Below are 24098 nucleotides of genomic sequence, written 5' to 3'. Positions count from 1 at the left end.
TTGTTAGTGTGTATGTAGAAGAAAATGTGTTTGTTGCACCTGGATCCACCCTGCTAAGCCCATCCTTATAAGGTCTCTCATATTCTAAATAGCTCCTTATGCTCATTTCCAGAAAGGCCTTGGATACAAAACATTAAGTAAACAGATGAGAAAAAGGTATGACCTTTAAACAACTCCCCCATCCCTCACAAATTATTTGCTTTGAATGTTTTAGTAGTATACCCCTATGATTATTGTCAAAAAAGGCCAGCTTTGTAATGAGTACTACTTCTAGATTTAAAAAAGAAGCAAATATTTTAAGGTAGTGGAAGCAGTACTCGTTTTTAGCAGGTGAGTTTTACATCTGGAAGTACAAATTACAGTCTTGAAGGATGAGGCAGAGGAAACATGCAGATCTGAATCTTTGGTTAGGGTTTAAGGGTTTAAGGTATTGCTGCTAGCTTTTCATGCTAAAAACCTTCCATTCTCAAGTACTGAAATGTATACAAATGAAATCTTCATGCAGAGAGATTCTTTGTGGTGGCAGTTTGTTAGTAAGTGGAATTTGAAGGCATAGACCCTTTTGGTCAAGACCTTTCTATATTGTCTTGGAGTGGTGGTAGTTTTTCACAGGAATGAGAAAGCCCTTTGCACCTAAACCTCCATTTTCTTTATGAACCAAAGACAGCCCTAGTATAAATAATACTGCTTTATAATTTTTGAAGTCTCTCATATACATGAGACCTTATTTTTGTGATCAAAAAGATCTGTGTAACATCTTCAGAAATGCAGCTTTGCAACATCACTTACTCACAGAGAGAGAAGTACTGTGAAGACAAGAACCCCACACAGGCCTTTGCAGTTTAAAAATAAACATCTGAAGTACATGTTTGGTTTTAAATTTGAGAAATTGCTAACTTAAAATTACCATTCCATGTAATTTAAAACAGATGCTGATATTACAAAAGGTTGTTTCTGCTAAAGCAGAATTTAGTGTTCAAAAAGGAAATTAAAATAATAGTGACAATTAGTCAGTAAGAAAGATAAACCAAGGGAACCAAAACAGTCTGACCACCTGAACAGGGTAATTGTCATGCTCCTCCTGTTTTTTCCATCTCAGCTTTTCATGGATTTTTTCTGAGCCTCATAAAGTAAGTTTCTCCACCTTTGCCACACTTCTCCCCAAATGCAGTAAGTATTCCCATTTTACAGTTTAAAAAAACCCAATCCAACCAAAACACCACCACATGCAGGGAGAGGGAAGAGTATTTTTTTCTCACATCTATGCAAAACACCAGATGTGTGTACATAAGTGGAAAGGTATGTGGGTGGGATCATGGGCTTGCATTTGTGACTTGCAGACAAAATCATGAAACCATAGGCCTAAGTGGCTATCTTGGAGTCCTATCCACAGCCTGTTTCTGGGGCAAGGTTAAGTCATTTGGGGGAGAATACGGTCTTTTGACCCTTCTTCTGCCTCAACTGAATTTTGATTTGCATGTCACTTTTATTCTGGCCTCACCTTTTTCTTATTCATCAGACTTAAAAATTTGTCATTGTGCATGCAGTTAAAAATATCTTAGACTGTGCCTGTACTTAGATATAGCTAAACCTCAGTGTATAGACTTGCCCTCCTGTTAAATTCTCCTGGTATAAGTGTGTCTCCACTAGACTGACACAGTCAAAATCTTCCTAACAAAATCATCTAACATTGAATGGTTTTCTTTGTATTATCTGTTGTCTGCGTGGCAGGCTGGTCTGGGGCAAATGTGTTGATCTGATGAGTGAAAAGGTTGTGTTTCCTGACCTGCCAACTTGACATGGCAACACCGTGAGTTCTGTATTGTTTTTCTGCTTCCCATATGGGACCTGCACTCAGAGTTGTGTCACTCTACAGGAGCAGGGTAGTTTGGAAAAAGAGATTTTACACTTAAAGGTCAACTTTCATAAAAATGGGAAACTTTTTTCCTCCCACGCTTCTAAGTGTGATATACTTCAATGTGTCATCATATAGGTGTATGTGACCTGACAGAGGAGAATTCAGATCTTAGTACACAAGAATGTCAGAGAAAAGCTTTTAGTAGGAGCCTTTGGTTTTAATCTTGTTACCTTTGCATATCCTTCATGCTGTCAAGTCCAGTGTAATTACTACAAGTTGAGCAACGAAGTTTCTCCCTTCTCAGCCATTCTCACTCCCAGTTTTAGAACCTTTCAGTTCTTTTCAAGGCAGAGCATGAGAAGGACAAAAAATCCGAGATGTTTTGGTTTCACTTCTGCCCTGATTTGCTTGGTATCTGTGATTGCAGCTTGTGTTGGACAAACTTGCTTACTGAGTGGAAGGTTCTGTGTGCTGCCTGCTACCAAATATCTGGGTTGCAGGCGTGCCTAAATAGTACGATGAGTAGAACTCTATTTAAATCCTCTTTTTACATTGTGTGGACTGTAACAGTAAAAAATAAACTGACCCAAGCAGGAGACTGTGCATAAATAACTGCTCAGAATGATCCCTGGATAACCTGTCAGACAGAGATACCAGTATTTATTTTGCAACAGACAGTGGGAAAGGTTTAAACCTCAAGGTCATAAACCAAGGACTGGGATTTTGGAAGATTAATTAAAAAACAAAAAACAACAAACCAACCAACAAAAAACCAAAACAAACAAACAAAAAAAAAACCTGAGTAGTGTAGTTTAAATGCCACATATATTTCACAGCAATTTACTTCTGTCTTTCTTCTTCTTCTTTCCCAGCTGAAGAATATGCATTTCTGTATGAAAAAGATCTTGAATAAGTCAAAGAACAAACTATGATTGTCCTGGTAAAAGTACGGTTTAACTGAGGATAACATTGGTAAAGCTTGGCAAAGCTGATTTTTCTCCATAGCTGCCAAACCATTTTTTTACTTGAATCGTTCATTATTTCACCAAAATAAATAAAACATTGACCCTGAGGTAATCCTAGTGAGCAAAATTCCCCTGTGGTGTATGTGACGCTGGATCCTCCTGAAAGACAAGAAGACAAGTGAGCTGCACTGGTGCAGCTTGGGGCTTAGGTGCCTGCTGAGGGTGTCTGTTCAAGACAGTGTTTGCTGAAACTCCAAATAGCCTGATGTTCAGCACACAAGCCCTTGGGAGCCAGCTCAGGGACACAGAAGCATCATTTGTTTGCTATATGTGAAGTGTTACAGGGAAAGACAAGTTTGTGGACAATTGCAGAAAGTAAAAAAAATACTTCCTTAAATGAATCTCAGCAAAGGTGAAATCACTTTCCCTAGTATTTTTATCTCAGTTTTGCCTGATAGAGGTGGTGAAGTCCTAGGTCTTAAACACACGTGAGATTTTACTGTTGCATATTTGTAACAACTTGCCAGGCTTTTGGGTCTGTTCTGCATTTAAATTCTGTACAAAATGTCAGCTTGGTACCCAGGCCTTCAGATAGATTTAAATTTTATTTTTTTAAACGAGTCAGCACTGTGCCCAGGTGGCCAAGGAAGCCAATGCCATCCTGGCAAGTATCAGACAGAGTGTGCCCAGAAGAATCAGGACAGTGATTGCACCCTTATACTTGGACTGGTGAAGCCACACCTTGAATCCTGGGTTCAGTTTTGAACCCTCCATTGGCCTCAAAACTGGTGCTGGAGCATGTCCAGAGAAGGGCAGCAAAGCTGGTGAAGGGGCTGAAGAGTAAGTCCTGTGAGGTGCGGCTGAGGGAACTGGGCTTGTTTAATCTGGAGAAAAGGAGGCTAAGGGAGGGGGATCTTACTGCTCTCTACAGCTACCTGAAAGGAGGTTTTAGCTGAGTGAGGGTCAGCCTCTTCTCCCAGGTAACAAATGACAGGACAAGAGAAAATGGCTTCAACTGGCACCAGGGGAGATTCAGATTGGATGTGATAAAAAAATCTCTTCACCAAAGAGGTTGTTGAGTATTGGTAAAGGCTCCCCAGGGAAGTGGCTGAGTCGCCATCCTTGGGTGTATTAAAAACAAGTGCAGATGTGGCACTGAGGGATACATTATTGTAGTGGACTGGGGTTAATGCTGGGCTCACTGTTCTTAAAGGTGTATTCCAACTTAAGTGTGGTGATTCAATGAAATTGTGATTCATTATGGATCATGTACTCCTAGGTAATCTAGGAGTATGCTTATTCTGCAACGAAAGAATAAGTGTCACTTACACGAGTCCATCTTCTGTTTCTGCAGCCTTCTAGTAAATGCTTCAAACTCTCTTAATCTCTCCAGTGTGTTTGGTCTGCTCTACTGTTATCCACTGAGTGGCAATTTGGTCCTGTTCTAGAGGCTTTGGCATCTACAGCTCTCTCTTTCTGGGAGCATAACCCAGTGTAACCTTGAATGTTAAGGACTTTTTGAGATTGATCTTTCACTATAGACTATTCTAAAGTACAGTAATGATCTCGCAAAAATCATTCCTTGCTTAGTTGCACTGTTTGATTAATTGCAGATTTTGGGCCTTCCAGCTGGAGGGAGGGTGTTTTCTTGACAATATCAGCTCAGACAAGGTATAGATGCTAAAACTGGTCATCATAATCTTGAAAGTGAGCATTTTACAGAAAATAATACGTCCCTTGCAAATGTGTTGATTGTAATAACTTTAGTTGTGTTCTTCTGATTTTTCTTTTTCTTTGTCAGTATGATGCCTGGGGTTGTTCCCCCTCCAGGCTTTAAAGAAGCAATTGTTTGTTGCATTAACTTTTTTTTACCCAGTAAAAAACACCCAAGCCCCCCAAACTCTGATAACTGTCTTAAGTTTCATTATGTTTGTAAAATTTTGCTGAGAGATTAGCCCCTTGAAGACAATTTAATGGTAACTGACTCATTGCCTTCGTATTTTCGTTCTCTGAGAGTTGCCGACGCATCTGACACTTTGCAAATTCTGATCTAATCTTGATTCTATATCTTGATTATTTGTTAAGTAAAAATCTTCTTTAAGAATAATCAAAATCAATAGTCAAAATAAATCAGATTCCTCAAGTGCAATTTTTACTTTGTTGCTGGGGCTTTTTAAATTAAAGTTAACCTTATTGTGCTTATTGTTTTAAAGCACAAATACTTGGTTGGTTTTATGTTGTCTCTTACTGGGATTTAAGCAAGACTTTCATTGCAGTTTAAGTTAGGAACAAAGTTTCCTGAAAACAGAATGTTTTATCTGGATTCTTCTGGAATTGGGATGTGTCTGGTGGCTGAGCATGAAGGAGAAAAAGTATTGGGGCACTAATAGTTACTGAGTTGCCAAGGAGGTTACTTTCCTCAGTTCCCTTACTTCTTGTGTTCCTCCAAGCTGTTGAATTTGGTAATTTTGTGTTGGTGCTGGGTAATAGATTGGAGATGAGCACTGGTTTCTATATAGTGTTACAATTTGACATAAGTATGTCAAAATGCCTGGTTGTGCTGGTGTCAGAATATAAAACAAATGAGACAGCACTTGCAGGAAGTTTTTTATCAATGCTCTCAGTTCTCCTCTTCCTTCCTTTCTTTCTGCTGCCTTTTCTTTACATTCAAACTGCTGTTAGATTTTTCATGTCAAAATGCTGAATTTTCCATATTTAATTTATTTTAAATTTGAGGCTCGGTGGTATTGATTTTTCTCATTGCACTTTCTTTGAATCTCTGGCAGAAGTCCTGGAGGGGATTTGGGAGCGAAGAAGAAGAAAAAGAAGCAGAAGAGAAAAAAGGAGAAACCAAATTCTGGAGGCACCAAATCAGATTCTGCATCTGACTCCCAGGAGATTAAAATACAACAACCTTCAAAAGTAAGAGCCTGGTTCTGTTTTAATTTGTGCTTACTTTCTAATTTAATTTTAATTTGCGTGTCGCTTGTTGTAAAAGTGACCTGGTAGTCCTGCCTTAGTGTGTGAAAATTAAGCAAATCGTTCCTGTCCTGAGCAGAGGGAAGCAAGCCAAGACCTGGTGTTTTCAGAGTTGTGGTCACCACAGTGGTGGTTCTGTGAGAAAGGCAGAGGAGATGTTTTGTCTTTCTCTTTGAGTTGTTAGAACTCAGGCTAGTGACAGCTTCATTGCACAGAATCATAATCTGCAATGGTAATGCTTTCAAAGAGATTTTGTATTTGATGAATTGCCTTTAGTTTTTAGCCTCCATCTAACTTGGCTTAATGCAGTTTTGGTCACTTGTGTAGCATGAAGCTCTCTCAGCAGCAGCAGCAGGTGGGAAAGTGGGCCTGTTGTGCTAACCAGAGTCTCTTTAGGGCAAGCGAGCAGCATGTATTGGGTATACAAAATTCAGTAATCTCAAAAATGGAGATACAGACTGAAGAAAATTTTTGCTGTCAGAAAGGCCTCCACTATAATTAAGAATGGAAAATTGCTTGAGGGAATGTACAGTCCTTGTGGACTTTCTGATAAAATAGCATTGTCTGTGTGCTTTTGTCTATCATGTTCTGAATGAGCAGTGAATAACATGATGTAGTGGCTTTTTAGCATACAGCTTTTATCCCAAGAGAAATCTGAGTCCAAGAACTAAAGTTTGTAAAACTAACAAAGTTTGTGGATCGTTGAGCATATTGAGGTAGTTATATTTGCTTTATTTGATTATTGTGGAGAATTTTACACCATTGTACCAACTTCATGCGATGTAATCTTCGTCCTGTAAGATTTGTCAAGTTGGGGTTGCCAACTAATTTTAGGGGAAAAAGATTGTGTTCTGGCTGATTAGCATAGTGGTAGATTTTTGTGTTGTCCCTCTAGATTTTCTTGGTGTTACCCTGATTGCTTTGAATGCACACATTTGGCCACAGGGGACACTTCATAATATGTAGAGAGATTTTAAATACTTCTTTGCCACATGTTTCGATACTGCTTTTCTGTAAAACACATCATGAACCAGTAATACAGGAAGACTGCAAATGATACACAAGTAATTTCACACTCTTATAACTGGCGTGAAGTAAATTTTCGTATTAACATAAAGGCGTAATTAATTGCTATAGTATCCCATGAGTTCCTTGACTTTCTGCTGACCAAACTTATTGTTGCATATGTTGCCTCTAATTGCATTAAACAGAAGCTACTTCATGGTGTTTCTGCTTTTGTGTGCAAGATTTTAGTCCTGCACCTTGCAGCCTTGCACACCGTTTCTCTGATGTGATGTGTTGTACACATGTGGAAGCCTATCCTTGTTCTAAGTTGTGTACTTAGAGTGGCATGGCTCATGATTGTTTTGCTGACACAAGTTTAGTCAGCTCCTTAGCAGTGTTACAAAATTTTCTATTTTTTTGGCATAAAGAAAAAGTTCTTATATAAGGTCTTTCTTTCAAACTCTAGGCAGCTAAACCACTTTACTCTTCTTTTAAGGCTTTCCCTTTTCTCTAGTCACAAATGCAGCAACATTGCCGGGAGGGTTATTTGCGTTCTCTGCTGTGTTGCAGGCCTGTCTTAGACAACCATTCTGTTTTAGATTTTTTGAAAGCATCTTAGACTGCTGGTCTGGATCAGTATGGAAAAGTATATTTATTTTGTCTGCTACTCAAGTAATATTTAGATTTTGTATTCTTGTGCTATGTGAAATTTATTACAGAAAATGGGCTTTTAACATTTGCTTGCTCTTGGTTGAAAGGATTATATTTTAGAGGAGAATTATACACCTTACCTCTAAAAGAATCAGGTAGATCATCAGGTAGAACCCAGTGGGGCTCCTGAACACATTGAAAATGGTTTTGAAGAAGGATTTTGTGGTCATGTGAGTTTGTAAACAGGTTTATTAGTCTGAAGATGAGTAAAGCAGAACAGTGAGTCTCCTTGGCTTCCACCTTCCTTTTATATCACAGTAGTGATAGTAGATGTTTTGACCACTGGTGTGAGTGTAATCATAGCAGTAAATAATTGTTAGCATTGTATGCTTGCAGTTACCTTGAGGACACTTCACTGCCATCTCTCTCTATTACAAGTTGTAGTGTTATAGGCTGTCCACGCTGACACAAAGAAAACTTGTCATATCTGCAATCTTACCAGTCATTGTTGTAGTCACAAGTGGTCTACACAACCTAGTTACAGAATAATAGATTGGAAGGGACATCTGAGAGATTTTTGACCAACCTGCTGCTTAGAGCAGGTCCAGCTAGATCAGGTTGCTCAGGCCTAGATCAGGTTGTTGGGTCCCCAGGGATGGAGACACCATGATCTTTGTGCATAACTTATTCCAGTGTTTGACTACATTTTTTGGTTAAAAAAAATTAGTAATTCCTTGTATCTAAATGGATTTTTCTGTTTTGCAACTTGTCTCCTTTGTTTCTTGTCCTATCACTGTGTTCCTCTGAAAAGATTCAGCTCAGCTTTCTTTATACCCTTCCATTAGGCAGTAATAAGATTTCCCTACTCCCTCAACCTTCTCTTCTTAAGGCCAAACAAACCAAGGTCTTTCATCATCTTCTTGTGTGTGATGTGCTTCAGTCCCCCATTTATCTTGGTGCCCTTCAGAGAACTCACAGCACTCTGTCAGTGCTCTCCTTCGAGAACCCCAAACTGTGAGGTGTGACCTCAGGGGTGCCAGATAAAGGGGAGGGCTTCCTGGCCAGTCATACTGGTACTACCTAGTATGCAGCTGTCCTTTGCTGGCCAACAATCTGCTGGCTCATGTCCAGCCCTCTGCCCACCTGGACCTCCAAGTACTTTTCTGCAAGCTGCTTTCTAGTCAATCCATGCTGGCCTCTGCCTTTGCATGAGCTTTTTCTATCCCAGATGGAGGACTTTGCATTTGCCTTTGTCAAACTTGATTAAGTTTCTGTTTCCAGCTTGTCAAAGTAGCTTTGAATAACTGCTCTGTGGTTTAGCGTATCAACAATTTTAGAAATTCTTCTTCTAGGTATCATCTGTGCACTTGTAGAGAAAGTACTCTGTCAAATCCGTTTCATTAAACAGTATTGATCCCTGAGTTCTCCCCCTAGCATTCTTGAAAACGGGTGTGACATTTCCTTTATCCATATATAGGAAACTTCCACCAATTGCTATTTTAAACTCAATAGATGTCAGTTGCACTAACATCAGCCAGCTCCCTTAGCATCCTTACATGCATTTGGTCTGTTTTCAGGGACCTGTGCGTGATTAGTTTGCTCAACAGTCCCTAACTTTCTCTCAGACTGCTACAGTGCACAGGTACATCAAAGGCATGAGGTCATCAATAAAATTGAGGCAAAACCAGCATTTTGTACCTCAGCCCTGTTGCATGACAGAGCCATTTTGTGCTGTGAAGAGACACTTGCCCTAAACTGAAATTAAGCAAAAGAGCTGGTTTTTGTTTTTCTAATTCGTGTGAAGTTCTGTGTAGGTTTTCCTTGCTTTCTATTAAAGGAAAACAAAAAGTGTTGAAAGTAAACTGACTGAAAGTCAGGCTGATCTCTGAATGTTTTGAAATGAAAGGGGTTTCCTCCTGATGTCCCTATGGTCTATTTAGTATCTGAACATTAACTTCTTACTTACTATTAGGCTAGTAAGATCTTTCTTAGGAACTTTTTTTTTTTTAGATTTTCTGCTTTTTTAATGTTGAAGACATATTATAGACTTTAAATAAATATACAGAATAAATTACAGTGTGTCAGCATTTATGTATGATTTCATGATATTCTGATGAGATTTCAGAATTTATCTACTGACATTAGTAATTTATGTTTCTGTTATCCTGATCTAGAAATAAGATAAGCTTTAGGTTGCAACAGTGTTGCTCCAAAGTGTGTACACATATTAATTCACAATTACTTAGTTGGAGGTATTTAAGGCACACTTACAGGTGAAATTTGCAATACTTAAACATTAGGTATTTTGTTTCACTAATTTAGATAACAAAAGTGTTTATTATTAATAGTAAATGATGGGCTGCTTGAGCTCCAGACACAAAGTTTAGCTCCTTTTGTGGTTGAGGATACTAGAGGCTGATCACCCAAATTAAGCTTTACCATCATTATTACATTTATTTTATGGTGATTTTCCAACAAATGAATCCTAGAAAGAGGAGAAATATGGAAATAGTCCGTTGCTATTCAGTAAAAAAACAAAAAAACAAAAAAAAAAAAACAGTCTGGCTTGAAATCGCTGTGCAGAATTGCTTAAAATTTTCCAGTACATTTGAGACTGTTGTTTCAGATGCCTTATTGCACTACAGTCTAAGGAAACCTGAGCACAAGCATGCTGTTGGTATGCCTCAGAACAGGACTTACCACTAGGAAGATAACAAAACAAACAGATTTAAAAAGAGAGGGCAAAAAATTTAGAGGCCTCTTACCATTATTCCTCTATACTGTCCTTTGCAGGAAAAATTCCCATTCCTATTAGATTTACTCAGAGTGATCAAAAGTGAGGCTTTAATAGCTCAATTTAGAAATACTTTGGTTTATGTTTTTAAAATAACTTTTCTAAAAAGATTTTTCAACTTTTTAGGAGAAAGTGAGTTGAATTTATGTTTGTCTGCTTCAGTTAAAATTTTCTTTAGTTGTCAGTGTTGGCACAGTTGATATTAGCAAGGTGGTTAACTTCTACATGTATGATGCAGAAAGGTATTATCTGCTTTAATAATTGCAGGCAAATACAAGGCAATATAACTAAGGTTAGAATTTAAATATTATTTTATATTGTATGTGTAAAGTACAACTTCAAACAACTCCATGTGTACCAATGGTGCCTTTATTGTTAAATACCTAAACTGATACTTTTTATGATATTTTATTGTGTTTTACCAGGGGAACAGGGAATATAAGAAGCATTTATTGTTGTGATATAGTATCCTGCCTTAATGCTGCTGTATTTGTGTTTAAAATGTTGATGTTTCTTGGTTAAACGCAAGTGCTACTGGCAACTGTTTTGTGAAGTTGCTTGCCTGTTGCCCACCTTTTTTCCACCCTCCTGTCTACAAATGTTGTACCTAAACTATCCATGATGAGAAGAGTACCCATAAGAATAGGTAACAGTAAAAGAAATTAACATGTTTGTACAACTAATCACAAAGTAAATGTACTCAATAAACTTCCTGTTCTGCTTGTCTGTGTGTGCAGAATCCAGCCATTCCAATGCAGAAGCTTCAAGACATCCAGAGAGCAATGGAGCTGCTCTCTGCATGCCAAGGCCCAGCAAAGAATATTGATGAGGCTACCAAACGTAAATACCAGTTCTGGGATACACAACCTGTACCTAAACTTAGTAAGTGTAACTGGATCTGTGTGAAAGATCTGTCTTATGATCACTGAAGAAATGTGCCAGCTCTGTGGCATATTTTCTAAAATGGGTATAAAGTTGGACTGTGTGTGGATCCTTAGTCTTTTGTGTAGTTTATGTGGAATTATTGATGTTTTCCAGGAAAGTGCTTGTCTTCCTCACAGGTAATATGCAAGAACAGTGTTAAAAATCTCATTCTGATGTCCTCTGTAAAAATGGCATTGAAATAGCATTCTTTTGTGTATTTTAGGTCTGAAACCTTGAACAATAGAACATAGAAGCCTTTTCCACTTTAGGAGAAGTAAGAACTCTCAAGTGGTAGCAAAGAATAAACATTAACTTTTTATTATTATTTGTTTTGTATATTTATTTATATTCCCTTAAAATCTTTTTTCAATAGATTGATTTGCTATCACAGAAGTAATGACTCTTCTGCCATAGGTTGCACTGTTTTCATACAGCTTCAAGTGGATAATGGCACTGATACACAGACTCTTTCTCTGCTGTGTGTTCATGTTCTCCACAATGTACACTACCTTGAGGACATACTTTCTCAGATTCTGTTCTCTGTTCTTGATTCCAAGTGAGATGATGAGGTGATCTCTCCTTGCCTTTAAATTTGTAATGACTTTGATAAATTATTTTTTTATACTGATCTAATCCCTGATAAGAGAGTTAGTAAAGCTTCTAGTTGGAGAAGGTAGTTGCTGACTGTCTTGTTTTCTGCATTGCTTTCTGAACCTTCTTTTTCTGCTTTCATAATCTTCAGGTTAAGCAGTTACAGCTTTTCAGTGTGAACACATTTGGGGGCCCCACAAGTAAAACATTCTCAGCACAGTAGCTGGTGCTGCTCTGCCCTGCAAGTTTCTCTTCATTGCACTGGAGACTGGTATAGAATAAGGAGAAATAAGGTAGAGTCTAAAGCACAGGAGCATTCTGCTCACTCTCTCTCCACAGGCAGCATTTCACATTAACCCATGGCTATAGCTTAATCTGCAGCAATCTCATTCCTTCCTGGCTTTCCTTGGATAGGGAAGTTCAGATACAATAGAGACAAATAGAGAGTCCCTGGATGCAATATTTTCCCCTGGACTGGATTGAACTGACCTGCCATTGCCTTTCTCTGTACAAACAGTGTCCAAATATCTGCATAAAGTAATGGTAGTCACTGTTACCAGCAATCTAGCCTAAGTGAGGAAGACCCTAGCCAAAATAAGTTGAAGCATAAATCAAAAAAGCTCTGGCCATAATCAAGCTTTTCCAGAGGTAGTTCAGGTGTCTGTGCAGTAGTGCCAGGAGCTCAGTTCAGGCTAATCAATGTATCTTAAAGCACTTACAGGGGAAAGTCTGTCACTTGACAGTCTAAAAAGGCCCATACAGTGGCTCAGAAAATGATTTGTTAGTGTTGTTCAGTAGAAGTATGTTTCATTGAATTTGGTCAGTGAGGTTTTATCCAAAAGTATCTATGAATTTTTTCTTAATCCCACAGATTTTTTTGGGCTTTTCTTTGCTGAATGAACAGATTGGGAAGTCATCACTACTTGGTATGCTTTATGTGTTTAGGTAGAAAAAACAATTTGTCAATTCAAGAAGGTGTTGTAGGGATCTTTGCATTAAATTTGCTTCGGAATCCTCTGGCCTTCAAGTTAAAATTATTAGCAATAGGTCCTTTAGTTATGCCAAACCTGCCATGTAGTGGCAGTAATATTTGGGCTATTGTGACTTTTCAGAGTTTGCCCAAAGGTGCTGATAATTTTGACCTTCCAAACTGGATGGCAGGCCATAACTATTAGTCAGGATTGTGCATCATTTGGAAAAATTCATACTAAAAGAACATTTGACTGTCTAATTTGATGGTGCTGACAATACATTTGAGTGTTTACAGGTAAGAATCAGGGGGAAGGCCAACAGGGCAGATACCATGGTGTGAGTCAGTTCTGGACCTCCCAGCCAGGATGAAGAGGCAGATGAAATGTTCTTTAAACATTTCTTTAAACATCTGGCAGAAGTCTCACCATTGCTAGCCATTTTTCTCATAGGGACTTCATTGTATCAGGTGTCTTCTGGAAATACAGAACAGCTGAGGGGAGACATTCTAGGAGGTTTCTGGAGTGTGGGGAAGAGAACTTCCTGACAAAGTTGGTGAGTGAGCCAGCTACGAAGGTGCTCTGCTGGACCTGTTGTTTGTGAAAAGTAAGGACTTGCGGGTGATGTCCTGGTTGGAGACCATCTTGGGCCAAGTCATCATAAAATGATAGAATTTTTGATTTCAGAGAAGTAAGGAGGGCGTCAGCAGAACTGGAGGGATGACTTCTGTTGAGACTTTTGTGGGCTTAGGTCTTCAAAGAAGTAAGAGCAGTTGTTGGTTGCTATAAGGCTGTTTATCAAAGAAGCACATCAGTCTCAAAAGCAAGAGTCCAAAATGTGGAAGTCTGTGCAGGAGCTATTTAGCATAGAGTCCTGAATAGAAGCAGCAGCAGCTCTCTAGTGTAAAGTCCTGAGCAGAAACTGCAGCTGATCCTTTTTTCTTCCGGGCAGTGGTGATGGTGGTGAAGGAGCAAGGCAGAGAGCTCTCACCCCAATGCATGGATTTTATTTGTTATTTGCTCAATGAGCTAAAAACACGAACTTAAAACATTTCTTCTAAACTTAATAGAATTCTAGTTCTGTAGTACAAAAGTGGTCTTAATCCTTACATATAACTTGTGCATATATCTCTGTCTGTTCTCACAAATGGTTCTATCTGTTCTGTCTTAAAATGTAAACAGTATTCTTACTATATTTTCATTATGTCTGGGGCTCAGTTTCTGAACTTTTACCGAGGCTTACACTTTACACTAACTAGATTCAAAGGCTTTTGCTCTTTTAAGGCACATAAAGTATATTTTTACTTACTTAAAACTTAAACTTACACTTCTACTTCATACCTTCTACTTCATACCTGTGTGACTTAATATTTCTACTTACTTAAAAGTAAAGCTTACATTATTTCTATTTCATGTGTCTGTGTGGCCTAATATACTTTAATTTCTCTAAAGGTTTTAATTCAATCCCTGCATTCTGATCTCTCTCTGCAAGACTTAGAGAGGCCTCTGCTCTACACATTCCAACAGACTTCGATCCGTTTAGGAAACTGATTGAAAGTCCCTTGGGAGACAGTCCTGAAAGGCAAAGAGGGAGGACTGGAAGTGGTTTCAGAAACAAAACTTAAAGATGCAAGAATAGTCTGTCCCCATGAGGATGAGCTAATAGGGAGGGAGACCAGTGTGGCAGAATTTCGGCTCAAACTGTTGTGAATGAGTGGTTTGGGCCACCTAAAGAATCTCCATCAAAGATAATGGCAATAAGCAGGTTTTCATGCATGTTTGTGGAAAGTGAGAGTTTGATTGCAAGGTTCTCTCTATTACTTACTACATAGATGAAGAACACATAGCAAAACGGAATTAGCAGCAATTTAGAATTATTTACCTGGAAAGTGGGGATGCAGGAGAGTCAGGGTGCCAAGGATACAGGTGCAAAAATATAAGAGTACAAAAGAGTTTAGCAGTACTTAATCATTAATTCAACATTTATGAAGTGATTCAATAGGATTTACTACAATTGTAAGAGTGACTTAATTATAGATTCTAGATAACAGCATTGCTGCTATACTCAGCTCACATGCACGCACACAGAGTTGTTACATGCTTCTGTGTTCAAAGGTGCCTGTCAAAAATTCCCTGTGAGCCCAGTGACACACATTGAGTCCCTTGCATTTCTCTGCAGGCAAGGGTTGAGCCTTCAGGAGTGGAGGGTGTGGGTGTAAGCCTTGTCCTCAGCAAGTCTTTAGAGTATCACAGACTTGAGGGTTTGCAAGCTCCGAGAGATATCCCTCTCAGAGGGAGGAGCTGGTGCAGCTCACTGCAGTCCAGGGCACTGTAAAGGGCCTCACTTACCACCATTCTTCATAGTATTGCAAGATAATTTGTTTTAGTTGTCAGTAAGTTTCCATCATGGCCATAACCCACAGTGGTAACTGCTTTTTGAAAAAAAAAAAATCTGAAAAATCCCATCCAGTAACAATGATGGCATTTTACTTGGGCTAAAGTTCAGGTAAATGATGTTGAAGGCTGTCGGGGAATAGCTGATTGTTAGGGAATAACTGATTATCCCTTGTTCCTCACCTTGTTCAGGCAAATGATCCCGATACAGTCAGTGTCACTCCCTCCTTTACTGTTTAACAGTTTACCAACTGGTTTGGTCAAGGCTTACTGGGAACTCCTGAGATCATAGAGTAGGCCCAAGTATGGGGGAGGGATTCAGGAAGAAAATGAGAATTTATGGCTGTTGAAGGAGAGGCAGGCTACTCATGAGGATCACAAGGATGCTGAGGTTATGCAGGAAGAAAATCAGAAGGTCAAAAGCCCTTACAGTGTAATCTCACTTAAAGGACAATGCTGCAAGAAAGACATTGAGGTGCTGGACTGAGTCCAGAGTACAGCAGCAAACCTGGTAAAAGATCTGGAACACAGGTCTGATGAGGAGTGGCTGAAGGAGCTGGGATTGTTTAGCCTGGAGAAAAGGAGGCTCAGGGGAGACCTTATCACTCTCTACAACTACTTTAAATGAGATTGTGACCTGGTGGGAGTCAGCCTCTTCTCACAGCTAGCTAGTGAGAAGACAAGGAGAAATGGCCTCAAGAGGACTGTGCCAGGGGAGATTTAGATGGGATGCTAGGAGAAATCTGTTCACTGAAGGATGGTTGAGAATTGGAAGAGGCTTCCCAGAGAAGTAGGGGGGTCACCATCCCTGGAGGTATCGAAAAGATACATAGATATAATGCCTAGGACCATGATTTAGTGGTGGGCTTGGCAGAGTAAGGTTTGTGATTGGACTGATCTTAAAGGTCTTTTCCAATTTAAATTCTATGAATTAGTAGGTGCTGCTCCTTAGAAGGGGAACAGCTGCAGTTTATAAGTGTATACTGAGGACTGGAGCTGTAAAGTAACGGAGAAGAAATCATGCCTTCAAGTAGGATTTTAGGAACACGTTTCACATACCACCAGTATCTCTTAAATGCCCTGGCTTTGCTATGTCACTGTTCCTGAGTAATCCTGTTGAGTTCAGGTCTGTTCAAGTCAGTGGTAAACAGGATCTGAGCCATAGCTTGTTAGCAGTGAGTACATGTTCTCATGATGAGGCTGTGGGTCTCATGGCTGACTAAATGCTCTGTGTGTGTGTGTGTTGTCTCTTGTGTTATGAAATGCAGGGTATCAGTTGAGATAGAATGGTCTGTGCATATCTAAAAATATTATGATGAGACAGTCACTAGTCTGAATATGGTCTATGAGAAGTAGTGTAAACTAATAATACTAATTTTTTCAGCATTTTTAAAAGCTGCTTGTTCCATTCACGTAATTATGAGGAAATATATGACGCAAATTAAATGCAGTTTAGAGAGCTGTCAGGAAAGCTAGTAGTGTAACCATTTTTTGTTTGTTTTTTTATCCCTTCTCCCTCAAAAGATGAAGTTATAACTTCACATGGTGCAATTGAACCAGATAAGGACAATGTCCGCCTAGAGCCATATTCTTTGCCACAAGGTTTTATGTGGGATACATTGGATCTTAGCAATGCTGAAGTTGTAAGTAGAACAATTTTTATATGTATCTAAAATAATTCAAGTTTTTTTCTGATTGATATGTGGATAAGTCTTTGGAATTTTTTGTGTGTGTTTTCAGCTGAAGGAGTTATACACACTATTAAATGAGAATTACGTAGAAGATGATGATAATATGTTTAGGTTTGATTATTCACCTGAATTTCTTCTGTGGTGAGTAGCAATTTCCACATTCTGTTCTGGCTGGAGTGCAATGAAAGGTGTTTTTATTACATCTTCTTAGGCAGTAATTTGTAATTATTTCTGTCATCAATTCTAGGGCATTACGTCCTCCAGGCTGGTTACCGCAATGGCACTGTGGAGTTAGAGTGTCTTCAAACAAAAAACTGGTAGGATTCATAAGTGCCATCCCTGCAAATATTCGTATTTATGACAGGTAAAATGCACCAGTACTTTTGTATTTGTAAAAGAATAATGCCACAACACAAACCTTAAACTGGTATCCATTGCTGTACAGAACTTAAAAAGAGAGAACGAGGTGAAGAGCACCAGTATTTATTTAAGGAATTTTCTTAGTAATGGATGATAGAGATAATGCCATACAGTTTTCTGACCCTGCTGAAAAGCATTTATAGTTGATCAGCTGAACTTGGCCAAGTCTTCATACACAGACCAACATAAAGCATTGTGATACCACATAGCATTGCTTGGATGCTATACTGCATCTAAAGTAAAGCAATCAGTTAAGTCTTGATAGAGCTCTGGTAAAGGACTGTCCCTCAGAAATAGCTTCCATATTGCACAATTTGTCATTGCACTCACAGTGTCATAGATTAGTGTTTGTTGCAGATGTACTTTGTCACAGGCAAGTTTATTTTGCTTTAAATTCTTCTGTCACAGTATGGAAAACTGTAATTATAAAAATGGAAACATGCAATGTGTAACTCTAATTTTTCCACTTCTTAATGCCTTTTTAGTGTGAAGAAAATGGTAGAAATCAATTTTCTGTGTGTCCATAAGAAACTGAGATCTAAACGGGTGGCACCTGTACTGATTCGGGAGATAACCAGAAGAGTAAACTTGGAAGGAATTTTTCAGGCTGTTTACACTGCTGGAGTGGTACTTCCCAAACCTGTGGCCACTTGCAGGTAACCTAGGTGATGTTCTTAATAATATTGGTTCCTATAACAGTTATTTTAAAGAAAATTTAAATTTTTTAGTTGTCTAAAAACAGCAAAAGCATAAAATTCAAAGGTATTAAATGTTGTGGCCTTGACTAACCTGAAGGCCTGAGTGTTCGTCAGTGTTGTTTTTTTTGGTATTGGGGTTTTTTTTCCCCCCTTCCCTCCCAGTGCCTCGAATAAAACAGCTTCTCAGACTAAAATTTAACTTTTGGTTTGTTTAGCATGCTTTAAATAGACGAGCAGATGTTTCTGTTGACCTTCTGGTGGCAGCCGTGCTAGCAAAGACAACATTGTATACCTGTGTCTCTAGAGGTCTGTGTCCCTGCTGGGACACTTTCCTGTGTAACCTGGTTGCTTGCCAGAGATGGCAGAGCATTTCTGGTAATTGTATGATTTGCTTTTTTGAAATACTTTCATCTTTCCTGGAGAAAGGAGAACTTCATTGGCATTTGATAAATACAGGAACACTACCATGTGGGAAGAGTAATGGTCAAATATAATTTAATTTCCTTGGAATGGATTTTGTTTCTACTTAGAAAAATTCAGTTCCTGCACTTCTAGTCTGGCTGTTTAGACTTCTGGAGGACAGAGTACCTTTTGATTTGAAATTGATTTGTACCTATCAATACCAAAGATCCTGTGTTTCTATAAGGAATGATGGGAAGGAAAAAAAACTGTGCTGTGTTAGAATAACCAGAGATGCTCTGTTGCACAATGACCTCTCAGGAAAGGCAGAGCTCCTTCAAAAAAAAATGCTTAGACATGAGCAGAGGGTGCTGTCTGCACAAGAAAATAAATGTTACTGTGTATATATGTTTTTCAGGGCTGTGACAAATGCTAAAATGTTTAGCCCTTTGCTTATTCATTCTGTATCAAAAAGCATTCACTTAGATTGAATATACTGTGATAGCAGGATTGTTTAAAACCTATTACTTGGATATAGCTTCTCCTTAATTTTTTTTTGTTAATCAGGCTTATTATAGACTTAGTACAGGCTTGCTTAGAAACAAATTTGGAGAGTTGAAAAGGAGGAAGCAAGAAAGCAGGGCAATGGCTGCAAGTGACGCTGACACTTAAAATACTATTTAAATTAATTATTTGGTTGTATTTCCAGGTATTGGCATCGATCACTAAATCCCAGAAAATTGGTGGAAGTGAAATTTTCACATTTGAGTAGAAACATGACTCTACAAAGAACAATGAAGCTCTACAGACTTCCTGATGTAAGCAGTATGACTTCTAGAGAATCCCCACAGTTATTGTGAGGCCCAAAATAACCTTCCATCTGTCTCTGACAGCACAGGCTTTTCTGTGTAAAGGCAGTGCGTGCAGGACATTAGAAAAAAATAATCTCTGGTTGATGAAAAAGACCTTAAGGGCTATACTAAACAGAAGAGACTATTGCTGGAAATCTGGATCTCTATGGAGAAAATACAAATTTTGACCTAAAATCCTTAAACAAAGGAAAAAAAAGCCCAGAAAGCTTGACTTCACAAACATGTGGGAATGAGTTGAAGATGCATAAGACTATTCTCGGTATGTTTAATCTGATAAGAGATTACTGGAACAGAAAAGCAACAGTTCATGTCTTAAAATTCTCAGAGAAGTCCATCAGCAACTTGGCTGAATGCATTCATATTGTTGGTTCCACTCTAATTCTTTTTTTTTTCCGTACTGTCAGAGAGTGTTGTTCTGCATTGAGCAGGCTCAGTAAAAGCCACTTGAATATGTTGTGCACTGTTAGTTTGCATGGTCTAGTAAAAAACAAATGTTCTGGCTTAGCTAGGGTAAGTAAAAGTATTTTTGTTACTGTTTTTGAAGGGATTGCAGAATATCCCTTGTACCTTATCAGTAAACCTCTATTTAAAAAAAAAAAACCTTTTTATGGTTAAAAACAACACTTTTTTTCCTCACTGACAGTATTTTCTAATGATTTATCCGATTTTGGAGAATTGTGTCTGTTGCTATATTTAACTTGATTCTCTTAGTGCTCAGATATTTGAGCAGTAGGCTGAGCAACCCTTGGAATAAAGCACATGCCATGCCTTGATCTGTACTCCTGCTGTCGTCTGAGAGCCTCGTTTCCTGCTCTGCCTGCTGCCACCTGTGCCTGCACATGCAGCTTCTCCCTTGCGTGCAGGGCAGCAGTTTGCAGAGCTTAAGAATTAATAACCAAATTAATTGGGTTTTAATCTTGGACAGCTAAATATAGCTTCCATCAAATCTTGAAGACATTTTTAGCAGTCTGAAGAGTGCAATATACAATTTCAAGTGTAGATTTTGGTGGCAGCTCTAGGAATATTGCTTATGGAAACAACTCAGGAAGTGAATAGTTTAAAGAATAAGGATCTTACTTGTAGTACCAGAGGTGTAACTACAGAGAATAATTAGAAATAGCAATTGTATCCTAATCATTTTCCTTTGTCATAAAACCCAGTTTCAACAGAGAAGTGAATTATGGAAAATTATAAGTAATATATCATATCTCATGCATAAAATATAGCTAAGGCAAACATATACTGTACATAGAAGTGCAAATAGAAAACAGTTGCTTTCAAAATCAGCTTTTAAAACTAAGCGATGTAGGAGTCCATATATCTCAGGATTTTTGTTATTTTTAGGTTGGATTTGGGAGCTTCTCAGGGTAAAATAAAGACTTAATCTCTGTTCTGATGTTTTCTCTTTAAGTCTTGTGCTTCGAGTTTACTTGGAGGCCTTTTTTTTTTTTTTTCCTGAGAAGGGAATTAAGTGCTGTTGAGGCTCTTTTTCCTCAGTTTCAGGATGTTATAAACACTACTGTCAAGCAAATTTGTCCATTCAGGCCATGCTATCCTGTCCCTCAGCACCAAACACAGTTTCTTGCATTTTAACCTCTTTTCTTAGTGTCCTTGGAATATCATTGCCAATAGGAGCTCATCTCCCTTTAAGAGAATTAATCATTCCTAATCATTTGAACAACCTGAATTAAAAAGGTTTTCAGGTGTAATAAATACTGTAATTAATAAATATCACCCTCTCTAAAGGCTGTGCATGTACCTATAGACACAAAAAATAAAAGTGGTTGTTTTTTCCTAAGTGTTTAATCTCTTGAGCAAGGAGTTTTCTGGAAGAAGTAAAATTTGTCTGTGTTTAGAGTCAGGACAGGAGTATGTTTGTCTCTGTTGTCTTTTCCTGACCAGCTGAGATCCTGACACTGGGCAGTCACATGATTACAGGCCCAGTCCAGCAGAGAAACAAATTTTAACACGGTTCTGTACACTTTCCCTCACCCCTGGGATTACAAATAGTCGCTTACTGGTGGCCGTTCTAAGCATTACTGGGGAGAAAAAGATCTTCCAGCCCAGCTACTTTTTCTCCATCCTTCCTGTATGTCAAGTGTCTTGACTAACCTATATGCCTTCTGGAATAAGGGCATTTAAAAATATAGATCATGTGTTGTTGTGGAGTCAAACCATAGTCCCAGGCTGCCTAGAAAAGCAGGGACACTGAAATGTAATACACAGGCTAGAGCTGTGGCGAAATGTGCCTTGATTTCTCATCTGACTGCTGACTCCCACAGTGCGTGAATAAACACCTCCCCCAGAATAATGCCTTTTGGGCAAAGCATAATCAGCTACACTAATTTCAGGCTTCCAGTAATCAAGTCTCTACCTGGCTGCTCTTGCAATCGACTTTGCTATGATTAATGTGGTACGTGCCCAAGTATGTAGTTCAGACAGATGAGGCAGGATAAATGGGCACTGAAGAGAGCAAGCATTAGCCTCCACAAAAGGAAATATCCAGGAAGGCTAGCAAAAGATGGGAAGAAAACTTCAATCACTTTCACTTGTTTAAATAGTAATTGCTTAATACTAGAAAGTAGTTTTTTTTCCTTTTCTGATGTTTAAAGTTAGAAAAATGACTTTATTTGTTAAAATAGCTTTTTAATTTCAGGCAGCTGTAAGTTACAAGAAGCTTTCTTGTTAACAGAATAGCAGTTGTGCTTGTGTAGGAGGTTGTTAGCAAGGAAGTTTACAAGGGCTAAAAATAGGTAGAATCTTTTCCGTTAAATAATTTCTAATTAAACTTTATCAGCTGACATTGATGTATAGCTTGACTGTAATTTCCGTAAGTTTGAATTGCATGTGTTCTTGTCTTGAGATAACTTCTGATTTGCAAGTTTCTTTGTTTTGTTTCTGTGTCTGGGCCCCAGGTAGTTTAGAAGGAGATAAAAAATAGATTGACCTAAAAAAAAAAATAAAAAACATTAAATTCACAAAGTGTAGGCAGTTATGTTTTTCTCTGGAGAAATGAAGCTGTTTCAATAATGAAATAAAAAGATTGAAGTGGCCCAGACTGCCTCAGTAATTAGAAGAGAGGGAATTCTGATTGAAAGCCGTTTGTAAAATAGCATAATGAATTAGGTGGCTGGGATAAAGTAGGCTAATAATGAATGCATTATAGCAAGTGAAGTGACTCTGCAACCTACTTTTAGCCTTTGCTGTGTTTGCAGTTTTCCTTTCAACGTCTTAACATTTATTTTTCTTTTTTTATACTAAGGCCACAAAGACTTCAGGTTTGAGACCAATGGAACAAAAAGATACGAAAGCAGTACAGGAATTAATCAATACTTACTTGAAACAGTTTAATCTTGCTCCTGTGATGGATGAAGAAGAGGTGGCCCACTGGTTCCTGCCTCGGGATCATATTATTGACACTTACGTGGTGGAGGTAAAATATGAACTAATGTATATGAATGTGTGTGGGAGTGCCACTGACAGTAGTTCCTATCAGCATAAAGTTTTTGAAATGCAGGCAGTATGAAATATGTGTGTTATAGGTAGAATTTGATACCATGAGCAGAAGCTTTGTTCTTTCTATTACATTGTTAAGAATAAGTTTGGCTTTGATAAACGGTAGTACTATTATAATAGAATATCTTAAAGAAGAATTCCAAAATATCAAAATATCACTATCTTGACAAGAACCCTACATATTTTAAAATCAACTTCTCCACCTGCATTTCTTAATTCTTTTTACAGAGTTATGACATGATCCTAAGCAGTGGTCTTCAAACCTCATTTTCTAGAAAAAAGGAAAAATTATGTCATGACAGATAAGAATTTGGTTTGAATTGACTATCATTCTCCCAAGTGTACACATTTTTGCCATACACCATTGCAGAATTCTTTTTAAAAAAACCTAATTTTAGAGGCACCTGCTGGGACAATTACGTTTTTTGATGGTTTGCTTCTGTAAAGTGTGTTTTTTTCCAGTAAAAGAATGTGTGTGTATATATGTGTATAAATTTGCATATATAATATATATATATACTTCTACCACCCCCACCCTCTAAGGAGCTGGTCATAATGCTTCTCTCAAAATAAGGAGTGCAGGAATAGATTAGCATTTGGATTGGAAATCTCCCAGATATGTTTGGAATAGGTGCACTAAAGCTAGTGGAAAGATTCACCCTTCCCTTTGAGTCCGTACAAAATCAGTTGTAGAAAGCATATTTAGACAGTGTATTACTTTGCTTAAAGTGATAACATTATTTAAAAAGGATCAGCACTAACATCCCTAAACCTTCTCATAGAAGCACTAGGTTGTGAAGCTCAGTGTTCCCACACTGTAACCTGAATTTGTGCAGGAGCCTCAGTTGAATTAGGAAGCCCAGAGCTGCTGGAGATGAGTGGTCCTGTCCATCAGTTTTGATTGTCCAGGCTTAGCTTTCTGCTTTCTTTGTAGTGGGTCTAGTGCTCATTGGACTTTTCCTTGGTCTAATTTATGGTCCCATGTTCTTTCTCCACTCTTTCTGCTCTTTGCCTTGCTCCCTCAGTTGGGTTTTGGCTTGCTTGTGAGTTGAAATCTTCAGGAGAGTTCACAAGCACCAGGATCAGCATGAATGTGACATTTACAGTGCCATGTTAACTGAACAGCACAGTCTTCACTTACTTGTTTTATGCTGTCTCTTGAACTAGTTTTTTACTATACAAAATGTAGATTTGTTAGTGCTTAAAGTCTTTTTAAGACCTGTGTAACCTGGAGAAGCTACTGTCAGACTTCTAATTCATCTTTGTAATGTGCAGATCTAAAACCTTACAATAATCTGTATAATTTATGAGTTAATATTTTCATCATCCTTGCTGAATTTAGTGAGTGACTCAATAACTTTTCTGTTCCTTGT

At 38.3% G+C, this 24098-nt stretch overlaps 1 protein-coding gene across 1 annotated transcript in view; it reads left to right on the top strand.

The window, feature by feature from the left end:
- NMT2 (N-myristoyltransferase 2) overlaps window positions 1–24098 on the top strand; it is a 37197-nt gene that overhangs the window by 3553 nt on the left and 9546 nt on the right. The window contains exons 2-9 of the mRNA XM_056483093.1: window positions 5610–5745; window positions 10990–11134; window positions 16654–16772; window positions 16870–16961; window positions 17068–17184; window positions 17726–17896; window positions 19047–19155; window positions 22472–22642. Coding sequence (XP_056339068.1) covers window positions 5610–5745; window positions 10990–11134; window positions 16654–16772; window positions 16870–16961; window positions 17068–17184; window positions 17726–17896; window positions 19047–19155; window positions 22472–22642 — 1060 coding nt within the window. The remainder of the gene's footprint in view (window positions 1–5609; window positions 5746–10989; window positions 11135–16653; window positions 16773–16869; window positions 16962–17067; window positions 17185–17725; window positions 17897–19046; window positions 19156–22471; window positions 22643–24098) is intronic.

Source organism: Oenanthe melanoleuca, chromosome 2 (assembly GCF_029582105.1).
Source record: "Oenanthe melanoleuca isolate GR-GAL-2019-014 chromosome 2, OMel1.0, whole genome shotgun sequence".
Lineage (NCBI taxonomy): Eukaryota > Metazoa > Chordata > Aves > Passeriformes > Muscicapidae > Oenanthe > Oenanthe melanoleuca.
The sequence above is the reverse complement of the archived record's forward strand: the minus strand, read 5'-3'. Positions and strand labels throughout refer to the sequence as shown.